Source organism: Cebus imitator, unplaced genomic scaffold (assembly GCF_001604975.1).
Source record: "Cebus imitator isolate Cc_AM_T3 unplaced genomic scaffold, Cebus_imitator-1.0 Scaffold73, whole genome shotgun sequence".
NCBI lineage: Eukaryota > Metazoa > Chordata > Mammalia > Primates > Cebidae > Cebus > Cebus imitator.
The window spans coordinates 1,742,154-1,767,896 of record NW_016107388.1 but is presented as its reverse complement, the minus strand read 5'-3'; the positions used below and the strand labels follow the sequence as shown (position 1 = coordinate 1,767,896).

Genomic DNA, 25,743 nt, shown 5'->3' with positions numbered 1-25,743 from the left:
CCATGTCCCCACAAAGGACCCAAACTCATCGTTTTTGATGGCTGCATAATATTCCATGGTGTATATGTGCCACATTTTCCCTATCCAGTCTATCGTCGCTCCATTCTTAAATAAAATTACCAGCAACCCTCGCCTACTGTTTTCTCTTCTCCTTCTCTTTTATCTGCATTATTTGTACCTTTAAAGAATTATTTATCATCATACAAAAAGTGTTTCAAATGGGGAGAGGAGTAAAAACATTCTACCTAATCTCACATCTCTCTATCCATTTGCTTAAGATTGTAGGTTTGCTCCTTGGGAAGGACTTAAAATTGTCTTTTGATAGAGAATTCAGAAAGAGTCAGGGATACAAAGAGTTCCCCTCTTATTAACATCTTGCATTGGTGTGGGACATTTGTGATCATTGCTGAGCATGTGGCTGTGTTGTCATCCAGCGAGGCCCAGGGTGAGGCCGATTACAGGTTCCTCTTTGTGTGCTGCAGTTCTGCGGGCTTTAACAAATGTTTGTCTTTGACAGTGAATGAACTGAACGTTTTAGCTGAAAAAGACATAAGCAATAATCTGCTTCAAACTCTCAATCTTTCAGATGAGAGAAATGAGGGCCAGGGAGATTGATGCCCTTTATCAACACCACACAAAGGAAAGTGTGACAAAACTTTTACCTTGCCTTAAAACCTCCATCCTCGTATGGTTTGTTCTCCTTGGCTTGATCAACTGATTATTTTGAAAATAAAATGTCAACTCCGTGAAAATTATGGCATTTGTGTAACACACATTCCTCATTCCAACTTCCCAGAGAGGGCAGTGCCTGAGAAGATCCTTGCAGGATGTGGGAAGGGACTGCAGGAACACCATACCTGCCTTGCTAGCTTTCTCTTCCCAGATTGACCTAGTATAGTTGTGCTGGGAGGTATCCTGTTTTTACTCTCCTCTCTAAGGAAATTGGTGGGGGCCCTACTAAGTAAGTGGTTCTTCAGGCCTGGTTTTGTCTCACTATTAGGAGGAGCTAAGGTTTGAATGTTTGTGTCCCTCCAAATTTTATATTGAAACTTGATCCCCATTGTGGTGGTAGCAGATGGTGGAGTCTTTTGAGAAGTTCTTAAATCATGAGGGCTTCACTTTCAAGAACAGAATTAATTCTTTCATAAAAGAGCTTCAGAGAGCCGCTTGGCCCTTCAAAATTTTTCTGCCATGTGAAGACCCACCCAGCTTTCATCCCTTCCAGAGGAGGCTGCAAAAAGACACCATCATTAAAGCAGAGAGCAGCCCTCACTGGACTCCAAGGCTGCTGGCATCTTAAACTTGGACTTCCCAGCCTCCATGACTGTAAGAAAAAAAATAAAACCTCTGTTAGTTATAAGCTACCAAGTTGAAAGTAATTTTGTTTCAACTGGGTAGCTTATAACTGATAGACAAATGCAGAGCACACACTGCCCAGAATGTACATCTCACTGAGCATTCTAGATGGAGCTTTGCAAAATTGGGTCTTTCTGTTCTCTAAGTTGTCCAATGTCACTCGAAAAGTAAGACCACTAATAAGGACTTGATAAGAAACAGCAGTCGGGGTACAAGCATGCATGTCATTAAAATTCCCCTGTGCTGTCTAGATGTATAACCTCTGCAGGAGAAAGACATGTTGGTTTAGCAAAAAAGGCATTTCTGAAAGTATTAATGGAAAGCTAAGTCTGTAAATAAGACAAGGGTATTTTATTTCTCTTCAACTGTAGACGTAGTGCAAACAGTATTTCTGGCCTTTTGGGTTTGCACTCAACATTTCCCAGAGCCCTGGGAAATATTAAAAGTTAAATTACATTGCATATGGCTTTCCTTGGTGAAAGCTAATTCAAAGAAAAACTATCCACTATGGTTAGAATTCTTAAGGAAGTATTAATCACTTAGAGCCCAAAACCCGTTTCCAGATTGTAAACAATGTAATCATCAGCAGTTAGGTAAAATATGATTTGAAACTCATGATATTTTAATCTAAAATGATCTGTGTGCTCAACTCACATCCTAAATATGTTCCTTAGTGACACATAAAGCCTCCCAGACTGTTCCCATATATAAATTTATGCCTTTCTTCAGATGATTTGTTATAACTCTTGTATTGTTTTTGTCTGATTAATCTAAAGTGAAAAGAATATGTTCTTACTCCAATGGAAGTTTTGAATAAAGTTAAGCATATATCATAACAAGAAAAATGCTTTTAACTAGTATTTTTGCATTAGGTTTTATCAGCATTTGTTTTCACTGTATGAAGGAGTCATTTTAAATTATATAATTTTAGCTACTCATTCTATTCTTTTAGAATTACGGGGTTTTCTTAGAGTTTAGTTCACAATCATAACTTCAGAATTAGGTGTTAATTACTTGCAATTCAAATTTCCTAATAAATTCTGAGAATCATAGAAACAAAAAGGAGATGAACATATTTTTTGGAAACCCATAAATCTCAAGTCTGAAAGTGGAAATATTACTTTAAAGGAAGCCTCTGGAGTCAGCTATGCATCCATTTTGCTTTGCCTAATGATCTACTCTTTCAAAACTCTCATAAATGGAAACTTAAGTTATATGAATAGATTATCTTGTTAGAAGCAGGATGCTTTTTAATTCAACAAACACTTTGCTGCTATAGTAAAATCTTAATTCATATTATTTCTAGTGGATAGATCATCATTGTTATGTTAAATACCATTGTAAATAAACATTGTTTTCATATTACCCCATTTCTAATAGTTTTCTTCAATTTTTTTGCATACATCATTATTAAAATCTAAAGAAGCGATGCCCACATATCAATAAGGTTACATCAGTAGAGTTACTTGTGTAGTCTTTCTTTTCACACAAAGTACTCAGTCTCAGTGCTTTTTGCATAGATAGCACTCAGACAATTCTTTATTTATTATTATAATTATTATTTAGACAGGTCTCCCTCTGTCTGCCAGGCTGGAGTGCAGTGGCATGATCTCAGCTCACTGCAGCCTCCGCTTCCCAGGTTCAAGCAACTCTGCTGCCTCAACCTCCCAAATAACTTGGATTACAGGCACTTGCCACCATGCCTAACTAATTTCTGTATTTTTAGTGGAAACAGGGTTTCACTATGTTGGCCAGGCTGGTCTGGCACCCCTGGCCTCAAGTGATCTGCCCGCCTCGACCTCCCAAAGTGCTGGGATTACAGACTTGAGCCACCATGCTCAACCACTCAGACAATTCTTGATATGTGATCAGTTTGCTTGTTAAGCAAAAGAAAAATACAGATGACAAGATATAGAGATAACCATCAGCTTAACGTGTCTTGGGTTCAGTCGTAAGGAAAGTACCATCAATGTTAACATCAGCAGTGGCAATAGATTGTTTTTTGAGGGGCTTTGGTGTCTTGGAGGCACAACTCATAAGCTTCAAAACACATTCACATGGAAAATAAAAAGACACGCTGCTAGGATGAACGACGAATCCCCATTTTTCACAGGATCTTGCCACTCTTGCTGTGGGTGACCATGTCAACTTCTCACTGGAATTGGCGGAGGGAGCATTGGATGCTGAGCAGCAGCCTTGACTCTGTCTGTGTGCGACCCCCCGCAAGGCCCATCATGGGTTCTAATCAGTCAGTCTCCCACCTTGACATGGCAGTGCCCACGAAAAGGGAACATTGAGAAGAACAGCATCATGTGAGTGGTGCCATTTGGTGGCATCAAAATAATGTATGACTGCTTAATTGCCAGGTGTATGCTTGGAGTTTTACACATGTTAATCTCATTCATTCCTATAACATTTATTGGTCGCTCATTCTTATGAATACATATCAGACAGATAGAAAAGGCCAGTTCATTTTGTTTACCTTAAATGATAATGTTAGTAATGGTTGAGCTGGGGTCTGCAGAGTTGTTGCTCAACACTGAGGCCCTATGTGGCCACCAAGCTGCATGCCAAGCACTGATGGGCACTGGCTCTAGTTTCCCTTCATGAGGAGGCTGTGGGCTTCTCTTCCTTAACAGTCTGCCAGCCAGAATGCAGTGGGTGATGTGAGTTAAGCCGGCAATTCACCTGCTACACTCCCATACTGGTCCCATGAGAAATATATACAGTAGATGCAAATGCTTCAGGGGTCTAATTTTTGGTATTTTGTTACAGAATCCCATCCAAAAATCTACTGAGCACCCACAGTGGACAATGTAAAATCCCCCTTCCGTATCAAACCTGATAACTCAAACACAAAAGTAACATTTACACTGTTGAAGCCTGCCTGACAGTAAAGCTGATTAGAGGCTGAATGCAGAATTTCTAACAACAAGGAGTAGAGTAGGTGCATAAAACAAAAGTTACGTGCACAAATGACATGCTTTCATACCTGCCCAATTTGTTTCTGAATTTGGTATTTTACAAGGAATGTGGCATAACAGCATGCTATTTGAAATAAGAAATGTGGAATATCAGCATGCTTGTTCAAAACCACCTACATTCTCTAAGCTTGTTATACCTTTTTCTGCTCTTGTAGGTTTATTATTAAACATTTAATTAGTATCTCTGTTCTACTGAGGTGTAAGTCTATTGGCTTTAGCTAATAAGCTGTGAGAGCAAAGTATCTAATAGCTGTGGGAAACTCAAAGGTTAGCAATAAATAAAAATATTGCTACCCATATTTCAAAGCTGGTAGAGTTAAGCTTCTCAGAAAAAAATAAAAGTTTATTCTGAAGGACCACATACAATTTGCAATACAATCCTAAATTTCTTTGCTTTATAACAGAATGAGAACCATTCAGAAGTGGAATTATGAGCCCTTTCTAATCTTTCATGCTGCACTAATCTGTTTAATCAAAGCTCCATCTCAGTTTGTATAAGCATCCTGCCTGCCTTCTAAGGCAAATTGCATTCCATCTAACAGCATGTGGTTCTAAAACAGAATGCTCTTGTGTTTACTCCCTAGATAATGAATTTCAAATCACTTTGTACTTTTGAAGAAAGAGTCAAGTTACAAGCAGCTTCGCTTATGTGACTGTATTTAAAATGTACATAGGAATCTGCAAAATAGAAGGCTCTGTGCTGTGCTGGTTTCTCACTTGTTTACAAATTTGTTCTAAAATATTACTTTTCTCTGCACATATTGGTAGGAAACTTGGGACTTGAAATAAGTATATTTTACATGAAGTTGAGCACAGAGCAGCAAGAGCATGGCTCAAATAAGATTTTAAGAAGACAAAGACAAGTGACAAATACTAAAAACCTTGATTAGTTATGCGAAGTGTTCCTAATTAAAAACCCTCCTTCCTATCAGCACTTCCACAGCATGGCTTTTCACAGACACTTTACGTTGCTGCTCTGAGATTGAAATGTATCAACATAGTTTTCTTCAAATAGCTTTGAACAGAGGAGCATTCTATCCAAAAACCAAATAAACTAGAACTGTGACGAGTGAAAGGCCTACAGTGCTCCTTATTTTCTTTGACCTTTGAGTATAAACTTTTAAATACAATTTCTCCCCTAGTATTTCCCATAGTAGCTGTTACAGAAATCAGTGAGGCTTTAGAATGTATTCAATCAACCACGACAGACATGTCCCAGAATGTCTACCACAGTCCTGTTCCTTTTTCTGATTTTTTAATGTCATTTCACCACCCTCAACAGAAGTTCCTTAAGCTTTCAGTTTCTCTGAAAGTTTACCTTAGAGGTCACCTATAATGGAACCACTTAGGTTGGTTGCTAAAATCCACATCCCTGGGCCCACCCAAACTTGCTGAATTAGAATATCCAACTCTAGGGCTTGGGAATCTGCACATTTACAAATCTAAGAAAACATCGCAGTAAAACTGGATGACTACTCTGTCTAGTGCTAATCATGTCTGCCTTGAGTTTAAGGTTCTCTCTCCTCTCCCTCTCTCTCACCACACACACGTGCACACACAAACACACACACTCACACACATGCAGTGTTTAGATGCCCTTTCCTTTGTTCCTAGGTAATCTATCTGTGGGAGATTGGTTCCAGGAAAAACCTCAGAGAATACCTACACCCATGGATGCTCAAGTCCCTTATATAAAATATTGTATTATTTGCATATGTGACATGGTAAAAGCCCCATAAAATTGCATACCTCAACCATACCTTGGCTTTCTATTGAAACTGCTCTCTGTAACCCAAATGTGACAGGCAAGCAGTCCAAACCCATGACTGTAATTTCCACCCTATCCAAGTGTAAACAAATGCTAATCTTGACTTTTGTGAACCACTTAAGTAACAATCAGAATGTCCAAAGTCCCCTGGCCCTTGGAGTGTCCAGAGCCCCTCACCCTCATCTCCGCCCAGGAGGTGATTTACAGAACCCACTAGCCCTCAGAACGTCTGAAGCCCCTCACCCCCACCCCTGCCCCTCACCCTCACTCCCGAGGTGGTTTTACGGTTATAAAAGGTCTTCACACCCTCCTTTCGGGGCCACGGGTTGGAGAGACATGAGTCCCCCGTGGTCGCCGGCAATAAAGACCCTTGCAATTTGGCATACTTTTGTCTTGGTGTTGACTTTCTATGCTTAGGCCAGTACAACACATATAAACTATGCACATCCTCCTGTATGCCCAAATTCATCTTTAGATAACTTGTAATATCTAATATAATGCAAACACTATGTGATAGTTGTTATATTGCTTTGTATTATTTTTATTATTAGTTGTTATTTCTTATTGTTCTTCCTCAAATATTTACTATGGATGGTTGGTTGAATCTGCCCATGTGAAAACCCATGAGTAGGGAGAACTGAGTGTACTGTCTGAGATTCTACAGGCATAAATGTATGGTTTAAGCTTTTAAACATCTACAGAGATTTAGAGATCTATTTCCCCCAGTGGTATATTTAGTGGACATTGACTGGTAAGGGTGGATATAAAAACTGTAAAAACACAGAAAATGACCATCCATAAGTAAGAATTTTTCAAAACACACTTCATCCTTGAAAGGACTCATTAATCTACTTCTACTTTTAAAAAATCAATTAAGAGAACATTTGAAAATTTGATATCACCCTAAATAAATGTCATATCTGCCTAATGAATGAAATGACAGTTTTTAGCAATGCACTAAATTCTTATTTGCACATGGGGAAAATTATGATATTAGGAAAGAGAAAACTCACCACTTCTTCATGTCTGCATTTTCTCACATTAATGCCATTTATCTGCAATGAAAAGAAAAGCATAGTTTCCCATGGCACACTGTAAATTGATTTAATGTTTAGATGGCATATATAATGACAAAATGTATACCTGTAGAATTGCATCTCCAATAAAAAGTAGGCCTGAAAGCTCCGCTGTAAATGAAAAATGAAAAACCATGGTTGATAACGCATTGACTGTTTCTGTTAGACAGACGAAAAGGCTTTTAATTAATAAAAGTAAAACTTATAAACAGAAAAGTAAGGGTTTTTTTATGGTTAGCATCTTAAAAGATCTACAAAAAAATGGGAATTCAAAACAATATGATTCAGCCTAGTTACTGAAACACACGCAGAGATATTTCCATTTACTTTAACTTTTGCAGACCTAATAGTTGCCAAACATTAGTCACTCTTCTAAGGGAAGATGACCACATTTTCTCATGCACTTATGACTATTAGGTCTCCGTGAAAAAGTTTAAGACGCAGACATTCAATCCATCAGCTATGGAATTGGTTCCAAGTTCATACTGAAACATTACATTGTTTTACTAATTTCAGTTCTTGCCACATCTGCTTTCTATCTCCATTATTTTCCCTACAGTTTCATATGAATTGGTAGCTGAGTAAAACTCTGCATGAGAACTGAAAAACAGATACCCAAAATTGTCTTTACTTGACGGGACTTGTTGTCCTTAGTTTTGTATGTTTGTTGGTTTAATAAAACAACTGAAAAGCTGTGCGGTCCCTATCTCATACCTGCTTTCAGAGATTTCTATTTTCATCCTTGCTCCCCTTCTGTGAAAGAAGTTCTTCCCCACAGGAGGATAAAGGGCAAGGACTCAGGAAGCAGAGTCAGCCACTAGTGACTGAAGGTGGGGAAGCTGGAGCCAGCCAATCACATCCCGATTTATGGTTCTTAAATATCATCTCACGCTTCAAAAACAATGCCTTACAAATAAATGGCTGGAATACAATTCTGTGGACAGGTTACCTCTTTGCTCCTTGGAGATTTTTGAAACAACAACTGGAATGTTATGTTCTGCTCCTCCCTGAAAAGAGAAAATCATATATTGTATTTTTTAATAAAAAAAAAATGTGCTGCTTTTAGCTGAGAAACCATGCAGGCTCTGAAGGGAATGCTAAGTGGACACCAGGCAGAATCTAAATAAACTTGTGTTATTTCTCCACTAAGTAGATAGTGATTCCGTGAAAATGATCAATCTGTTTAGAATTTTGCTGGGACATCCAATAATAACAATTAAATTTGGAAGTTTTCATTTATCAACAAATTTTGATTACATATTTAGAGAGTTATTCTCTTCAATGTTTAACAGTGCTGTCTGCTATAGAAATTCTTATTAAGGATTCCAAACACCATATAATTATGTATTTCTGTTATCCTGCTAAGTTATTCTGTGCTGGCAGCTAAGGGCTCTTGGTGGAACAGTGACCCCTTGGGATGCTAAGGAAGCAGAGAGACTTTTACCTGCACAAATGGATAAACAAAATCAGAATGTGCATATGCATGAAAACCAGAGATTCATCTGCATTTCCTTCCTCAGTATTGAATTCCTCTTTGTGTGAATGCACATACTAAACAAATTACAGAGTGAAACATACTGCCAAGAATATTGCAGCAGTACTATTTTTTATTTAACCAAATGAGATATGAAAAAAGAAAGATAAGTAAACTAAACTTACATGAAAGAAAATAAACTAAACCCTTAAAAACTGAACAGAAATCCTATTTCTTTATTACAGAATTGAGAAGATTGAAAAGTGAAATCAGTACATAAAAGAATAAAATGTCATAGAAAAAAAGAAGCATAAAACTTTTAACACAGGCTGGTTGAAAGGACGCTCTGAATTCCATTGAGGTTGTTTTATCTTCAGAATATGTAAACCACCTAAGCTCCTTTTTTCTAGTACCAAAAAATGATTTTGAAAGAGATATTCTTTTTTCCCATGCAGGTCCATTTTTAACACTTAATTGCCAGTATACTTAAATATAAAATAGTCAATAGTTTTGTAGAAAAGCAGACATATTTAATTTTTTTTTCTTGGCAAGTAGAGTACTTAACAATTCCAGAATATTAAGAAGAAATGTGATAATTAAGATCATGAAAACTGTCCTGCTCACGCTGAATTTCAAATCCATTGCTCAACTCCCTTTTCCTCACTATTTCTCAGCAACCCAATATTCATGCACCTCACCCCTCAGCTCTGTCGGGGAAGTCGCTGGCATAGGTTACAACGGCTTCTACTTGTTCTGCTTTTTGGTCTGTGTCCCTAACAAGCAGTGACTGTGTCTAAGATGACCCTGCTTGTGGTCTGAGCAGAGATAGTGATTTGTGGCTTATAGTTCAGTGGAAATTAAGTGCTCATTTAGCACACAGCAAACACTGAATAAAGGATGGCTATTATGCTAACACAGCCCATCTGTTAAGATTTATGAGGAAACTCGCATAGCATTAAAGTTGTAAATAAGATTAGGACTAATCCCATCTAAGACCCTTCATATTTATGAGTCAGGACTCCAAATTCCCGGTCCCCTATTATCTGCTCTATTTTGTCACATTCGAGTCATCAGCTTCTAAGGTGCTATTTATTCATTTCTTATACTTATTAATAGTTTTCTTTCTCCTTCCCATCCCTAAGTAGAATGCAAATTTCTTGAGGGCACAGGTGTTTTTTGGCAGTTTGTTTTGTGCATTGATGTAACGCCAGTGCTTGGAATAATATCAGATTTAACTTTGAAATGTTTGTTGAATTGAATGAATGAATGAATGAATGATTGAAGTCTAAGGCTTTTCCAGGACAAGCCTAAGGTCACTGACAGCTTCTTGAGATGCTTGGAAATTAGAAAGGATATTAAGGATGCATCTCCGTTTCTTAGAAGGAAAAAGCTGGTTAACTCAAATGAATCATTAACTAATGAACTTTTAGGTAGAATTAAAAGATGAAACTGTCATCCAGATATTGTGATTCAGATATTTTGAGACGGGGAGCAACAATGTTTTTGCTGGTCTCATCAGTGAGGCTGTTATGAGTATTTTCCTTTAGCTGTTTTGCATTTCACTCTTTTCTCTCATTCTACTACTGAACTCAAATGTTTTTTTCAATGCATAGATTATTAACGCAAGTTACCATGGTAGGACATTGGGAAACCTATTCTTGGTGTCCATAGAAAAGGCTGTTGATACAGAGATTTTCTGAGGGTTGAATCAATAATCCCATTGTTTTGTCAATACCCAGACGTGTACAGTAATCCTCTGCTTATCTGTGTTTCACTTTCTATGGTTTCAGTTATCAAGAGTATAGTATAATACAATATTTGGTGAGAGAAAGGAAGCACATTCACATGACTTTTATTACAGCCTGTTATTATAATTGTTCCCTCGTTTTATTAGTTACTAATAATCTTTTGCTATGCTCATTTGTAAATTAAGCTTTATCATGAATATACGTATGTAAGCAAATATGTTACATGTAATATAGGATTTATTCAATACTGTCTGCAGCTTTGGGCAACTACTGGGGGTCTTGGAATGAATCCCCCAAGGTTAAGGGGAGACCATCTTAAGTATCTTTGAAATGCAAAAATGTAATTAACCTTTATTTTACCATCATTTTTCTTTCATATGTAAAACTCATCCTAAGATTTGGATAGTTTGAATCCAAACATGGTTTTTGGTTTTCGGTTTTCATTTTATTTTAGTTTTTTGAGATGGAGTCTCACTCTGTTCCAAGGCTGGAGCGCAATGATGCGATCTTGACTCACTGCAACCTCCACTTCCCAGGTAAAGCTATTCCCCCACCTCAGCCTCCTGAGTACCTGGAATTACAGGCACCCACCGTCATGCCCAACTAATTTTTGTATTTTTGTAGAGATGGGATTTCACCTTGTTGACCAGGTTCATCTTGAACTCATGACCTGGGATGATCCTCCTGCCTTGGCCTCCTAAAGTGCTGGGATTACAGGCATGAGCCATATGCCTGGCCTGTTTTTTTTTTTTTTTTTTTCCCTTTCTTTCTTTTAAATTAGACATTTGGAGCTCTGACACACTTTTTAAATTAATTTCTGGAAATGACTTTAGTAATTACTAAATTTTAAGACAAAACTCGGAAGATAAAATTAGAGCTCAAAATTATACTCCCTTCATTACTGGAGAAAATGTGAGCAGCTCAGCTGTCACAGTTAATTAGATTTAGTTCAGGGCCTACATAGGGAAATTTAAGGTTTTCCAGTCAATAATCAAATTATGTGGCTTGCCTCATTTAAAACAGGTGATAGGCTTCAGTGACATGGGAGTAATAATGAAAATCTCTGAACAGCCTCTCTTCCAGAGCAGCTCCTGTACCTCCATCGCCCTGAGCCTGAAGGAGTCCAGCTGGAGTCCAGGAGTCCCCTGTTCTCTGGCCTGGTATGCTCCTCCTTCCCTCGTAACCTGGAAAATCTCTCCATTTTTGAAATTTTGGCTTAAAGCTCCCCCTTCAGTGTCTCCTTACTTGAAATAATTCAGTTATGTAGCACTGGATTGTGTCTGTGATTTACATTTTTTTAGGTAACAATTTGATGAAAGTCTACCTTCTCACTAGAAGGTAAATGGCCTGAGATTAGGGCAAGGCTTTCACCACCATCTTCTTTCCAAGGCACTCCTGGGTGGGGCTGCGGCTCTGGTATAGAGAACGCTTGAATTAACTGAACACTGTTATTTTCAGCTTATGGAGAAATCCAAGGCTAGGAAAAAGGAGGCAGTGTTCTAAAGCACAGGCCTGGTAACATTCACACATACATAGTTCAACTTTGTAACATACTTTTTACAAAGTATAGTGGATTTTATAGCTAGTTCTATCAGAAGAAGGATATGAAACCCCATCTAAAGTGTTTGAGAAGGACGCTACACAATGATTTTTACCGCATTACTGTGAAATACCACCAAATAAAACCTCGAATGCTTTTAGTGCATCAGGAGTCTTGCCCAATAATCTGTTTAGTTCAATATTATTACTATTCAATCAATTAGTTAATCAATCAATCATATTATGGGCATGGGAGTGCAGGGAAGATACATACAGCTAACCATTATTTTTCCATTTAGAGAAAAGAAACTACTCGTAAGCATAGAATAACAGTAATTAGAGTTAAGAGCTGGAATGAACAACTATAGAAGAGGCATGTAAAATAGTATCACTGGAGGAACATGGGCAATGCCATCATCCTTCGGGATGCTCCCTTTATCTGCCAACATTGGCAAAAAATAATGGCAAAAAATTTCTCACATGATACATGATTGTCTTCATATGACAGTTGAAAATAGGGAAATGGTGGTTGCTCGGGGCTGAAGTAGGGGAGATAGGGGACAAAAGGGTGACGAAAAAATACGGGATTTCTTCTGGAAGTGATAGAATGTTCTAAAATCGACAGTCATCATTGTTGCACAGATATGCTGATAGACTAAAAACAATTTAATTACACACTTTAAATGGGCAAATTGTATGGTATTGGAATTATATCTCAATAAAGTTATTTAATAGAAAAAGTAATAATCTTTGAGATGATAATTGACCAGTGCTTTCAACTAATTATTGGGACTAATTCATAATCCTCAATTTAAGCTTTTCTGTCTGCCTGTTATCTACTTTTATGATGGAAACGGACATAATCACTTTGTCTATAGTGAAAACAAGCTAATTGGATTTGAGTAAAAATAACAGGGGAAGCAGAATGCAGAAAATGTACACAAGCATGTTCATGCACTTATAACAACAGTTGTTATTTAAATATTTTTGCCCAGACATCACTAACAAGTTAAAAGGCATACATTTATTATACCTACTATAAAGGTAGATCAAGATAGATTTTATTTGGAAAATTAGTACTCAACCCTTTATCTTACAAAATTGCTTACTTGATCTTGATCATTTTGATCCATTTATTTGAGTTTTATTTTATTTTATTTTTATTTTTATTTTCTTTTAGACAGAGTCTCGCTCTGTCACCAAGGCTGGAGTGCAGTGGTGCGATCTCTCACTGCAACGTCCATCTCCCGAGTTCAAGGAATTCTCCTGCCTCAGCCTTCTGAGTAGCTGAGACTACAGGCATGGGCTACCACACCTGGATATTTTTTCATATATATTTTTAGTAGAGATGGGTTTCACCATGTTGGTCAGGCTGGTCTCAAACTCCTGACCTCGCGTTATTCCCCTGCCTCGGCGTTCCAAAGTGCTAGGATTACAGGTGTGAACCACGGCACCTGGCCTGATTTCAGTTTTAAATAAACCAGAATGTAAATAGCATAGAGAGGAAACATGATTTGTGTCCCTGAATAGAGCATTTTAAGGTAATTTATTCCAGGTTTTGTAGTTCTAAGCATAGTTATTAAGAGTAAGGACTTTGTCATCAGCTTCCGGGGGACTGAAGTTCAACTCTACTGCTTATAACAATAATGAATTACTTAACTTCTTGACATGTAATCTCATTGTGGAAAGTATAGTAATAGTTATCTACTTCTCTGAATAATAAAGGCAAGTTAAACAAAATATAAAGTATGTACCTCAGAATCTGGCACTTAATAAGTGGGGCATCAATATTAGCACTTATTTATAAATGAGAAGATGATTTAAAGTAATAATGATTATAATTATATTTTTGATTGCTGCAGTGTTAAAGCTTCCAAAGAGAAACCACTTTTGATTGCATACAACTATTTAATGGGCCTAGATAATTTATGATTTCCATAAGAAAGTCGTGTTTGTTGGAAAATACTGCATAAAATATTTTTATAGTAATAATATTTAAAACATCCTTTCCCCCAAAGGTAATTTTTTAAATGGCAACGATCAGAAGTATAATTTAATAAAGTGCGAATAGATAATATTGGATTTTAAAAGATATGAGAGATAAATAAAAGCCTTACAAGGATAAAATGATGGTTTGCTTTAACATGATTATCCCTATGGTAATTTCCATAAGAAGAAGAAGGCAAAATACGATAATATTGGACAGTACAATGTGAAAATTTGGTGATTTCTGCAGATGTAGTTGAGGAAACTATTACAGTTATTTTTTTATTTTTTTTTATTGCACTTTAGGTTCTGGGGTACATGTGCAGATCATGCAGGATTGTTGCATAGGTACACACATGGCAAGGTGGTTTGCTGCCTCCATACATGCCAAGGCTCTGGGTGGTCCAGACCAGGGGATGGGCACTTGGGAGGAGAAGGAGACACGAGTTGGTGGGGCTGGGAGAAGAACCAGGAAATGCCGGTAGAAATGGTGCTGCAAGCAGAGAAGAGCAGCCAGGCTCGAGGCCATGTGCAGGATGACACTAGCCTGCCGAATCTACCGCTTCAAAGGGGCAGTTTCTGCCTAAGAACAGACAACAGAATGTGCAATTGAGTAGAAAGTTTAGTGGTTCTTTTGTCCAGTTTTGGGGGAATCCCAGATAGCGATTTCTGTGGACATTTTTATAAAAAGTAAATAGAAGAGTTTGATTTTTTTTAACTAATGTACAAATTAATACAAGGGAAAAAAAAACACTAATGTGTGGTTTTTGACAGATGTTTCAATCAAGGAAAATTAAATAATAATAGGCAGGAAGAAACCTAAATCACTCTCAAAAAATACCAAAAGTTACAGCAGGTGTGAGGATGCCTCTCAAAGGCAACCTGAGAGAAAGAACAGCGTGGGTAAGCTAGGGTGTCTGGAGCAGGAGTTAGCGTGGTGCATAAAGCCCTACAGGGGTTCTGATCAGAGAGGGAGGTGGCATCACTCTCTCCTTTGAGGCTCTAGAGTAGGAGTTTGCTTCACTTGAAGAGGACAGAGGCCCAGATGTAAATGTGTGTGTCGTGCCCTCCAAAGTTCATCTCATTACATTTGGCAGCCACTTAAGAAGTGGGGCATAAATATTAACAATTACTACTTTGATCCTTCCGTATTTGCTAAACAGCAATGAAAGAATAACCCTAGCACAAGATAGGAAGGCAGAGAAAGTAGCACAATCCAGGAATGGGCGTTCTCCCCAGAGGTTAAAAAAGAATTTCTTTTCACTCCAGGACTTGAGGACAAATAATTCATCAAAACTGGAAGATGGGAATGCGAGAGTAAGAGTCAGCCTGTGTGCGGCGCCTCCCTGGTCAAGGCATCCGCTTCTGCACGTGCAGCATGAGCTAACGTTGGCCACTGTGCTCAGAGCTCATTTCTGGCTTTGCTCTTGCTTTTATTTTTTCTTATTATTTCAAATTAACATGGAGAAATAGGTAATTTTGGTCTTTACCTATTCAGGGTCAAACACTCTTGTAAAATGATAGGATTTTAGGAATCTAAAGGATGAATATGTCCATGAAGATAAATCAGTAATTCCCAGCTTAAATCTCAATGTAATTGATGTCAGAATTCTTTTTGAGTGGCTGTGTTCCAAATTGAGTGTCTAGCATTTTTGGAGATGGTTTGATTAGTATGACTTTCAAAGGACAGGCTCAGATTTGGTAAGAAACTCCAAAGGATATACTTCAAAAAATTTAAAGAGAAAAATTAAGGAATAATACAAAGAAAACTAGACAAAATTTGAAAAGAAAAATGATTCAAACTGATTTAAATCATATTTAAAATATGTAAAGCTATTACAATATTCCTTTCATTTATACTAAGTATATATGTTCCTCTTATTCTTTGGGATTTCAGGAATTTTTGAGGTGGGAACCCTCCTCAATGTGCTCTACTTCGTATACTGGCATTAGCCCTTCAAGGGAAGAGTTAAAGTCCTAGAATTAAATCACAGAAACACAGAACTGCCTCAACCTCCAAGCCACCTGCACATATTTTTGTCCCAGAAGGTTGAACTGAGGAAGGGGACCCAGGCATCTGGGATCAACTTCCCCTTTGACTGCCACACTGCATTTCAATAGAAGAAAAGGCTGACGGGCTGGAGCCTCCTGATTCACCTTCCTGTAGGTGGCAGGCTTGGTCTTGGGGAAATGGAAAGGCATTGTCTTTACTTAATACCAGATCAAACCCGAAACCTTTTCACATGTGAGTCCTAAAACTGTAATCCGGAACCCTTTCATATGTGATGTCTAAAATTGTAAACCCTTTCATATGTGATCTCTAAACCTGTAGACACGAAACCCTTTCATATGTGATTTCTAAAGCTGTAAACCCAAAACCTTTCCACATGTGAGTCCTAAATCTGTAAATCTTCCTATGTAATTTCTAAGGCCGTAAACCTAAGATTCTTCCACGTGTAATATCTAAAGTATGAGCCTATATAAAGGCAGAACGTTCCTTTGTTAGACGAGCTGGGTAATTTGGAACCATTGATCGGCTCCCAGCTGTAGTAATAGTAACAATAATGATAAACTCCTTCCTCCCCCATTCCGTGTTCCAGGGCTGTGTTTCCCGCAGCCTTTCCTACTACAGAGACATGTCTTATATAAAGAAGAAAAACAAAGGTAAAGGCTAAGTTTTATTTTCCCACCAACTTACACTCTACAAGGTACTGTAGCTGGAGGGCTTGAGAGAGACAGCAATATTGCATATGGGCAGCAGACATCAAGGATTTGTGAACAGTGGTAGCTAGAGACGTCATGTTGCCCACAGCCATTGAGACATATTAACCAACAAAACACTGGACTCAAACCTACCAAAGAAGCCGCTCCACGCTGTCCCTGTGCATGCTCTGAGGAGGTATGAGGACTCGCCATGGTGCACAGTGGTGACTGTGCCAGGAAAGTCCTCAAGGCAAGATCTATCAGGAGTGAGGGGCATGGACAGCTGGGTTTGACTTCTAGCAGCACCTGTTAGAGTGTTTGATTGCGTTCTGACTGAAAAGGACACTTGTTACCCTTTAGTCAAGATTTTTAAAGAAGAGTGTTTTTGAATATAAAACTAAATACCATGTGTTCTGAGTCCAGTGGAATTCACAGGCACCTGTAGGAATCTTAACTACACTGGAAAATGACTTTTCAGTTAGCTAACATATCATCTTCCTTCTGCTACCTTACGTAGAGACTGTAAAGATTTTAATTAGTAATTCTCATCATGAATCTTCTGGGCGTGTGCCAGTGAGGATTACTTAACTAAGCAAAAGGGTAAGTTATGCATTTATGTATTTATATGCATACTTACATTAGTGGCCCAAATTGCTTCTGAAAACTATAAATAAATAATTCAACATTAAAATACTAATTCTGATTCTAGACTAGAATGATTTTAAAAAAATGTTTATACATGTGTTTAAATTCTCAGATCTAAGGAAAATAATGCTAACAAATAAACACTGTAGCTTATTTAATTCATATATGACAGGGAAAGAGATTTTTGTAATAACATTGCTATTTAGAGGAATCACATTTTAGTCTAAATAATCCAAATAAAAGATAGTTTAAAAATAGAAAAATGAAGTTCAGAGGTAAGTATTGAGAAGTAAAAAATAAAAAGCCATAAAAGGAATATTTTTAGGATGAATGGGTAATATTCTAAATAGAAGTATTGATGTTTGTATTCCTTGTCAGAGTGTGTATAAGAATTATGCAAAATGTTCTTTTTTGTTAATTCCAATATAAGATGTTAATCATAGTTCAAATACCACTTTTTGGTCAATATTTTGAATGGGAAATACACATTTATTTAATTCAGAAAATTATTCTATTTATTACATATATAATAGTTTGGTTTGGATTGGAAATGAAAATATAAAACTGAAAAGATGTATTTAGGAAAATTTTTGATTCTTTAAAAACTCTCTAGGTTAAAATGTGGTATTTTAGTAAAAACAAATAGCATTGTATAATTGAGTTTAGATTGTAAATACAAAAAACAACAAAAAAGTAAAAGAACACTTCTAGTTGACACAAAATTAAAGTAAGCCCTAGTACCAGAAATAGAATTAGTGCCTGGTTCAGTAAAAAGAATTATTTCAGATAAAATCAGCTTTCATTATTAGATTTTATTTAGGGATTTTCTAGTATCTTTAGTTGTACCTTTAAATTCTTTACAGCAATCTCAATAAACAGCCTGGCTAAAAAAAAAAAAAGTAAACCAAAAAATCTCATTTATTGAGAGATGAAATTCTCATGGCATACTTTCCGCATCCTATAATTTGTTCTGCATGCCTCCCCGGTCTTAGTTGGTGATAAAATAAAGTTTAATGTTGATAAACTGAATGTACAAAATATATTTTTAAGCTAATGCCCTGTATAGCAATATTCTTATCATTGACAATACAACACTGTTGGATACTGATCTCTACTCTGAGTCATTTTCACAAAGTCAACTAGAGCTGACGTTCACAGTATTTAGAGTTCTGCTTTCCATACCTATATGACATGAGCTGTGTTGAAATTTCAAGAAATGTGTACCTGAAATACATAAATGATTTTCACCCTAAGTCAAATGAATAACCCAATAATTATAAAAATAAACTTTATTAATCTATGAAGAGATGTAGGTTTGATAAAGTCATTGCAATCATGAGATTAACTGTTCAATATTTATACACTCTTCCATCCTTTAAAAATGTCTCCTTCATTTCAATGATAATAAATTGCAAATATGGTACATCTCTAATAGTCAATAATAGAAAAAATAAAAGCCTTTAATATTTGATAATAAATTAAAATGAATACATATGTTCACTTTTAAAATGAAGCCTATGCAGACCTTACACCTGTCCTATATGGTTAGCACTATAAAATTGAATTCACTCATTTCCTTTTAAAAAACGAAAACTAAGATGAACAAAATACAATGCCTCACTTACTACTGGGCTTTATTAGTGTGAAAAATTGTTATTGCTCCTTTTATTAAAGATCATCATTTCCTACTCCAGTTGGTTAAAGAAAGATATGCGGCCTGGCGCAGTGGCTCACGCCTTTAATCCCAGCACTTTGGGAAGCCGAGGCTGGCGGATCATGAGGTCAAGAGATCGAGACCATCCAGGCCAACATGGTGAAACCCCATCTCTACTAAAAAATACAAAACATTAGCTGGGCATGGTGGTGCGTGCCTGTAGTTCCAGCTACTCGGGAGGCTGAGGCAGGAGAATTGCTTGAACCCAGGAGGCGGAGGTTGCAGTGAGCGGAGATCATGCCACTGCACTCCAGCCTGGTGCCTGGCGACAGAGTGATACTCTGTCTGAAAAAGAAAAAAGAAAAAGAGAAAGAAAGATATGCACATGACATCATATTTAACATTTCAGAAGAAACTCGATAAAGAAAGTTAATGACTTACATTCAATGGTAAGGTAAAGTTCCCATATCCTTTGCTAAATTTTCTAAATCAAATGCTAAGAGTTTGCAGGAATTTGGTGAGGACCTACCTAATTTACATCCCAGTCCAAATATTAAGGAGTTTGCTATAGTCATTCTTATCTAATTATTATTCAGCAAACATTGAAATGCACCAAAGTTCAGCCCTTATTGCACGGCCTTTGTAAGGATAGACTAGAAAGGCAGGCTACCTTTATGCTTAATCCAAATCCTCCTACTGTTTGTCTTCTGATGGTCACCGTTCTTTCCTGAAAGACAGGATTTTTAAGAATGGTTAGTGTTTCCTAATACTATAATTACACACCGTTTTTTGTTTTTTGTTTTTTTGTTTTTTTGGTTTTCTTCTGGGTTTTGCTTTTGTTCTTCAAAAAAAAAAGAAAACTCTTCTGTGGTGGCATAGAGTCTCCATATCTTGTAACAAATAGTCCTTGACTTCTAAATCAAAGGACTATTTGTTAAAAGGGATTAAAGTGTTATTAAACTCCTCAACTCTTAAAAATAAGTTCTTCTCAATGATTATTTTGGACATATTTTGGAATCTTAACTTTTATACCTCTTCTTATTTCCACATCTTGTTTCTAAGAAATGACAAGTTTTAAGTTACATAAAAGTAACTCAAAGACAATGGTAAATATGATCTTGGTAAACCAGGGTCCTATCTCCATCACTGCGTGGAATTTGGGAGCTAATCTGGGAGGCTGCCGTGGCTAGCACAGAAATGATTGATTTGTGTGTATGTCTTAGACTGAAAGTGAATAAACCAGGTTCAAAATAAATTCATTGCTTGTTCATAAAATGAATAAATTACACATTTAAGTAATAATGATAATTGAATCACCAATTTTAAAAGTGAGTTTCTTTTTCTCTCCACAATAGAAGTAAATCAGTCACTGGCCTATAAAACTTAAAAATCACAAAGATGATGGCATGAGAACAAAGAGCCACATTTGGACAAATTCTGTAATTTTCAATTTGAAAAGTCCATACTGCTCTGTTTTTGGGCAGTCGCCGACATAGTGCTTACTGTAGAGGCATGCTGAGAGCTGAAGGCTTTAATTTATAGTCTGCTCCATTATTTCAGTCTTCTTGAACCTTCCCCTATGCAGAGCCATTTGAGACACTGACCCTTTCCCCCTGCATCTGGGGTAGTTATTTGTTATCTCTTCCTTGTATCTCTACAAATGCCTTTTGCCCTCATTATCCATTTCTAAATGTAAACACTGCCCTCTTTCTTACAGATGAATTGCTTCGTTTATTCCCTTGTTCTATAGAAACTGTGTGGAACAGATAATATCATTTAAAAATAACTAGGAGGAAATGAAAAATGTGTGCTTCGGGTGGCTCTTGCTAAATGTTTTAAGAGAGCATGTAACTCTTCATTTTGGCAAGGTTAAAAACTTCCTTTTTTAGCCAAAAGTTTAATTCCTATAAATAAGACTAAATAATACATAAAGAACAGGATTGCCAAACCAGAATTTGACATATACTATTACTGACTTATTTTGAATTTTAAAAATAAGACTTTTTGATGAAGATTGGTGCATATTGACTGAGAAATTATTATTATTATTGAATGCAAATGAGTCGCATTCAGTAATACAAGTTTTCTTTATTTTGACAATGCGCTGAGTAATTTCGTCTGTTTCAAAAATACTTACGTTACTCTTAAAATCTGACATCTAATCATACTTTCAAACCAACATTAAAATTATAATTGTACAAATAAGTTTATATATAACAATTTATGCAAAGCAACTTGAAATATAAGACAAACTGTTTGTATCAAATAATACCACAAAGTATGTTTTTATTTTTCAGCCTACTGTTGCATAGTCCCACAAATGGCAAGCACAAATATGGGAAGATATATTTTACGATTTATATCACAACACCTACATATAAAATGGCTGCATACACAAAAGCGAAAAGGAAGGTGAAACAGGTGCACTGTAGGTACACAAAATCCACTAACAGTTTAAAATAAACTAAGTATGTATTAGAAATATGCTTTTATTGAATAGGACAAGTGCAATCTGTCTAATTAATATGTATTATTTCTCATTAAATGACTCATTAGAGAAGTTGAATATTGCAAACAATGTTGGAACTGAAGTTAGAGAATGTGCTGATAACTCAAATAGCCACAAATTCATATAGCTTCATATATTCAGCAAATTACTTAAGACTTGTGAGTCTGTTTTCAAATTTGCAAAATGCTGATAAATAACACAAGCAATTAAAAGCTTTGTTCTGAGAATTAACATTTGTAAAGAACCCTGGCATATAATAGAAATTTGATACACACACACACACACACACACACACACACACACACACTCTGATGTTCTATACAGGGATTCTTATATATAATAGTCATTTTAATATATTTGTACCATAGAATAATTCAAATACTGGAAGACTCAGATCAGAGATAGGTGAATTAAATAGTGACTATTTTTCCTATAAAATACATAGGTAAACTGCTTTTACAAAACGGACCACCCAACTAAATTAAATTCCCAGATGGCAGAAACGATTTCCCTTTTTTCCTTTTCTGTAAAAAATAAATATGTGATTCCTTAAAACAGTATCAAAATCAGTGGTGCAATCATCTAGACAATCCGTGTCAGTTGTCTTAAAATACAAATTTCAGTCAGAGCAAATGCATTTTAATTAGCAAATGACATCCCCTAAATGTTGTAGAGCATTTGGCATAGCGGTCATTCGCTATGAGGAAAACTTGGTCAGTAATTGCTGCTCAGTAGAGAAATGTGTACTGAAATGCTGCTGTCCCTTGATAGAAACAACAGCATCCCAGGGTCCTCAAAGATTGTTTCTTTGAATTTCTTTACTCATTCTACGCAAGTCTGCCTTCTAATCTCTGGTGGAGAATATTTAGAACGTGTTTCAAATCAAATACAAAATTGCTGATGCAGAAATCATGTTGGAGACACTAAAGAGTCAGCAGAAACTGCCAAAAAATCTCAAAAACAGCACTTAATGTGTTTTTTAAACACCTGGGCAGACGCACATACACATGCAAACCCCAGCCACTGCCTCCCAATGCTGCTTCTTCATTAGCTTACTTTTAAGAAACTTAGGAGAGAAAGGGCAAAACTAATTACTTTGTGTTTTAAAACCAAGATCGTACGTTGGTCACTGCAGGCAGCAGGAAGCGTAAAAGGGCAGATAGCTGTTCTCAGGGTGGCCTCCGCTAATGTTCTCCCAGTTGCTTGTATTGGCAGTTGCTCTGCCACTACCAAGGGGATAGAGTAGCTTTATCCCCTTACACCTCTGCTTCTTCCCTCCTCCCAAAAATAGATGCAATAGAAAGAAGAAATGAACCATTTCAAATACTCAGCTCATAAATCAGACAATACCTGGAAGCTGATCTGAAACCATATTTAGTTAACACATCATGAGTGTCATAAAGGCTGTCGCCAGGTAACAAAGCACCGTCCTTTGGGAGACCAAGGTATTGTCAGTGATTTCATTTTGTAAAACACAAAATCTGGGCTGATGCTCCCATACAGACTCATATATATATATGCATATACACACACACACATGCACACACACACATATACACATATACATATATACACACACACATATATATACATATATATTAAAGAATATTAAATAACATGCCTTTACTTAACATTCTTACTCCTTACAAAAATGCAAAAGATTGAGTCCAAGATAATATCAGACTTTATAAGGACTTGCTGGACACCTAAATAATCAACATCAATGTTACCAAAAAAACCTTGTATTAAATACTTAGTATGCTTTGTAGAAAAATATAATTAGCACCCCTGCTTTTTGGAATATTATATGTATATATAGAGAGATTATATGAACTATATGGGAAGAAAAATATACATGACACCAAAAAGAGTTGGCATCACATATCTCAGGTATTGAAATTTTGAGATATATATGTGAAAATATTAGGAAGAAATGGAAGCATGCAGACACTAAAGAGATTATCATTGGAGAACTGTCTGTACTAATTTTGTATTACAAAAACCAATATATCATGTGGGAAAGAAAATAGAGAATGTTAATAGTTCTTTTTGACAATTGAGGAAGAGTAGCCAAAGTTGAAAACAGGATAATGAAGATAATGGCTTCTAATTATTAAAAATTTACTGTATGTATGTATAGTCCTCACAGTACTTACAATTGTTTCTTGAAAATAACTATGTCCTTAACTTTTTTCCTCCAAGTTTTCTGAGAGCTGACACTGTGTCTTACACAAAGTTATCTCCCAAGCATTTAGCATAGGTTCTAAATCAAAGTTAGGTATTAAAATGTTAAATGAATAAATATTCGCTGAAACATTTTTCTAAGTAATTATCACAGCAACCCACTGGTGTAGGAATTTTCTTTTTTTAATTAAGAGATGAGAAAATCAAAATGTAAAAGAGTGAAATTAATTTGACTGAGATCCAAGTTGTGATTGAAACCAAGGTTTCTCTGATCTCTGCTGTTCTTTCTATCCCAACAGGCCTGAGATAAAATGCAGAATTAGGATGAAAAAAAAAAAGCCCAAAACTGAAAACTCATGCAATGTAGTAAAAAGAAGGAGAAATGTGAGAAATGTAATATTTTCCCTGTAGTATTGGGAATAAGGTCAGAATGCTCCTATTCACCATTACCATTCAACATCTTGATGTCCTAGCTGGTACAGTAACAAAACACTGTGAAAGAAAGGCTTACAAAATGAACAAAAAGAAAGAGAACTGTCCTTGTGTTTTGTCAGTGTATAAAATCCCAAAGAATTGAAAAACAAAATTCTTCTGGAACTGGTAAGTAATTATGGCAAGTTCATAGAATACAAAATTATTATGCAAATTAAATTACATTCTTACATATTAGCGACGAGGAGTTTAAATTTAAATTTAAAAACAGCGCTATTTTCCCTTTTTTTTTTTTTTTTTTTTTTTTTTTTTTTTTATGTTTTTTTTTTTTTTTTTTTTTTTTTTGAGACAGAGTTTCACTCTTGTTACCCAGGCTGGAGTGCAATGGCGCAATCTCGGCTCACCGCAACCTCCGCCTCCTGGGTTCAGGCAATTCTCCTGCCTCAGCTTCCTGAGTAGCTGGGATTATAGGCACGCGCCACCATGCCCAGCTAATGTTTTGTAGTTTTAGTAGAGACGGGGTTTCACCATGTTGACCAGGATGGTCTCGATCTCTTGACCTAGTGATCCACCCGCCTTGGCCTCCCAAAGTGCTGGGATTACAGGCGTGAGCCACCGCTCCCGGCCAGCGCTATTTTCAATAACACATACTAAAAGGAAAATATTCTGTGGCTAGGTGCGGTGACTCACACCTGTAATCCCAGCACTTTAGGAGGCCCAGGGGGGCAGATCACTTGAGGTCAGGACTTTGAGATCGGCCTGACCAACATGGTGAAACCTCGTCTCTACAAAATGCAAAAAATCAGCCAGGCATGGTGATGCTTGCCTGTAATCCCAGCTTCTCAGGAGGCTGAGACAGGAGAATTGCTTGAACCCAGGAGGTGGAGGTTGCAGTAGCTGAGATTGTGCCATTGCACTCCAGACTGTACAATAAAGTGAGACTCCATCTCAAAATAAATAAATAAATAAAATAAGAAAGTAAATTAAAAAATAAAAAAAATATTTTGGTATAAATCTAACAATATCTACAGAATTTATATATGAAACTAAAAATTGAGAGGAAAAATAAAATTTGTTCAAAATATATGAAGAGATAACTGTATTCATGAATTGAAAGACAATATTTTTAAGATGTCAATTTTTTCCAACTTGATTTGTAGAATCCATGCAATTCCAATAAAAATCTCAGCAAGCTATTTGCGGACACCACAAACAGATTTTTAGGTTTAGACGGACAGCCAAAAGACCTTAAATAAATAGCCAGTATAATACTGAAGAAGAATAAAGTTAGAGGACTCAGGATGCTTGACCCAGAACTTACTATAAAGTTTAAGTAAACAACACTGTTGAATTGTTTGACAGAATAAACATACAGACCAATGGAAGAGAACAGGTGGACCAGAAAAAAAATGCAAACAAAAAAATAGAATCAACTGATATTTGACAAAAGAACAAAGGCAATTCAATAGAGAAAAGCAAGGATACTCTTTCCAACAAAGAGTGCTGGAGGAATTGGACATCCATAAGAATAAAAGGTATCTAGATATATTTACTACACTCTTCACAAATATTAACACAAAATGTATCATAGGTAGGCTTAAATATTAAAAACACAGTATTACAAAATTCTTAGAAGAAAATATAGGAGAAAACCGATGTGAGAGATATATATATATATATATATA

The 25,743-nt window shown here is 36.4% G+C and overlaps 1 protein-coding gene across 1 annotated transcript in view; it reads right to left on the bottom strand.

Annotated features, from left to right (window-relative positions):
* The window catches only part of SNTG1 (syntrophin gamma 1), a 610,136-nt gene that overhangs the window by 319,313 nt on the left and 265,080 nt on the right, over nucleotides 1-25,743 (bottom strand). Inside the window, exons 5-8 of the mRNA XM_017531764.2 lie at nucleotides 19,604-19,660; nucleotides 8,134-8,191; nucleotides 7,252-7,295; nucleotides 7,122-7,163 (exon numbers count right to left, since the gene is read on the bottom strand). Of these exons, the coding sequence (XP_017387253.1) occupies nucleotides 7,122-7,163; nucleotides 7,252-7,295; nucleotides 8,134-8,191; nucleotides 19,604-19,660 (201 nt within the window). The remainder of the gene's footprint in view (nucleotides 1-7,121; nucleotides 7,164-7,251; nucleotides 7,296-8,133; nucleotides 8,192-19,603; nucleotides 19,661-25,743) is intronic.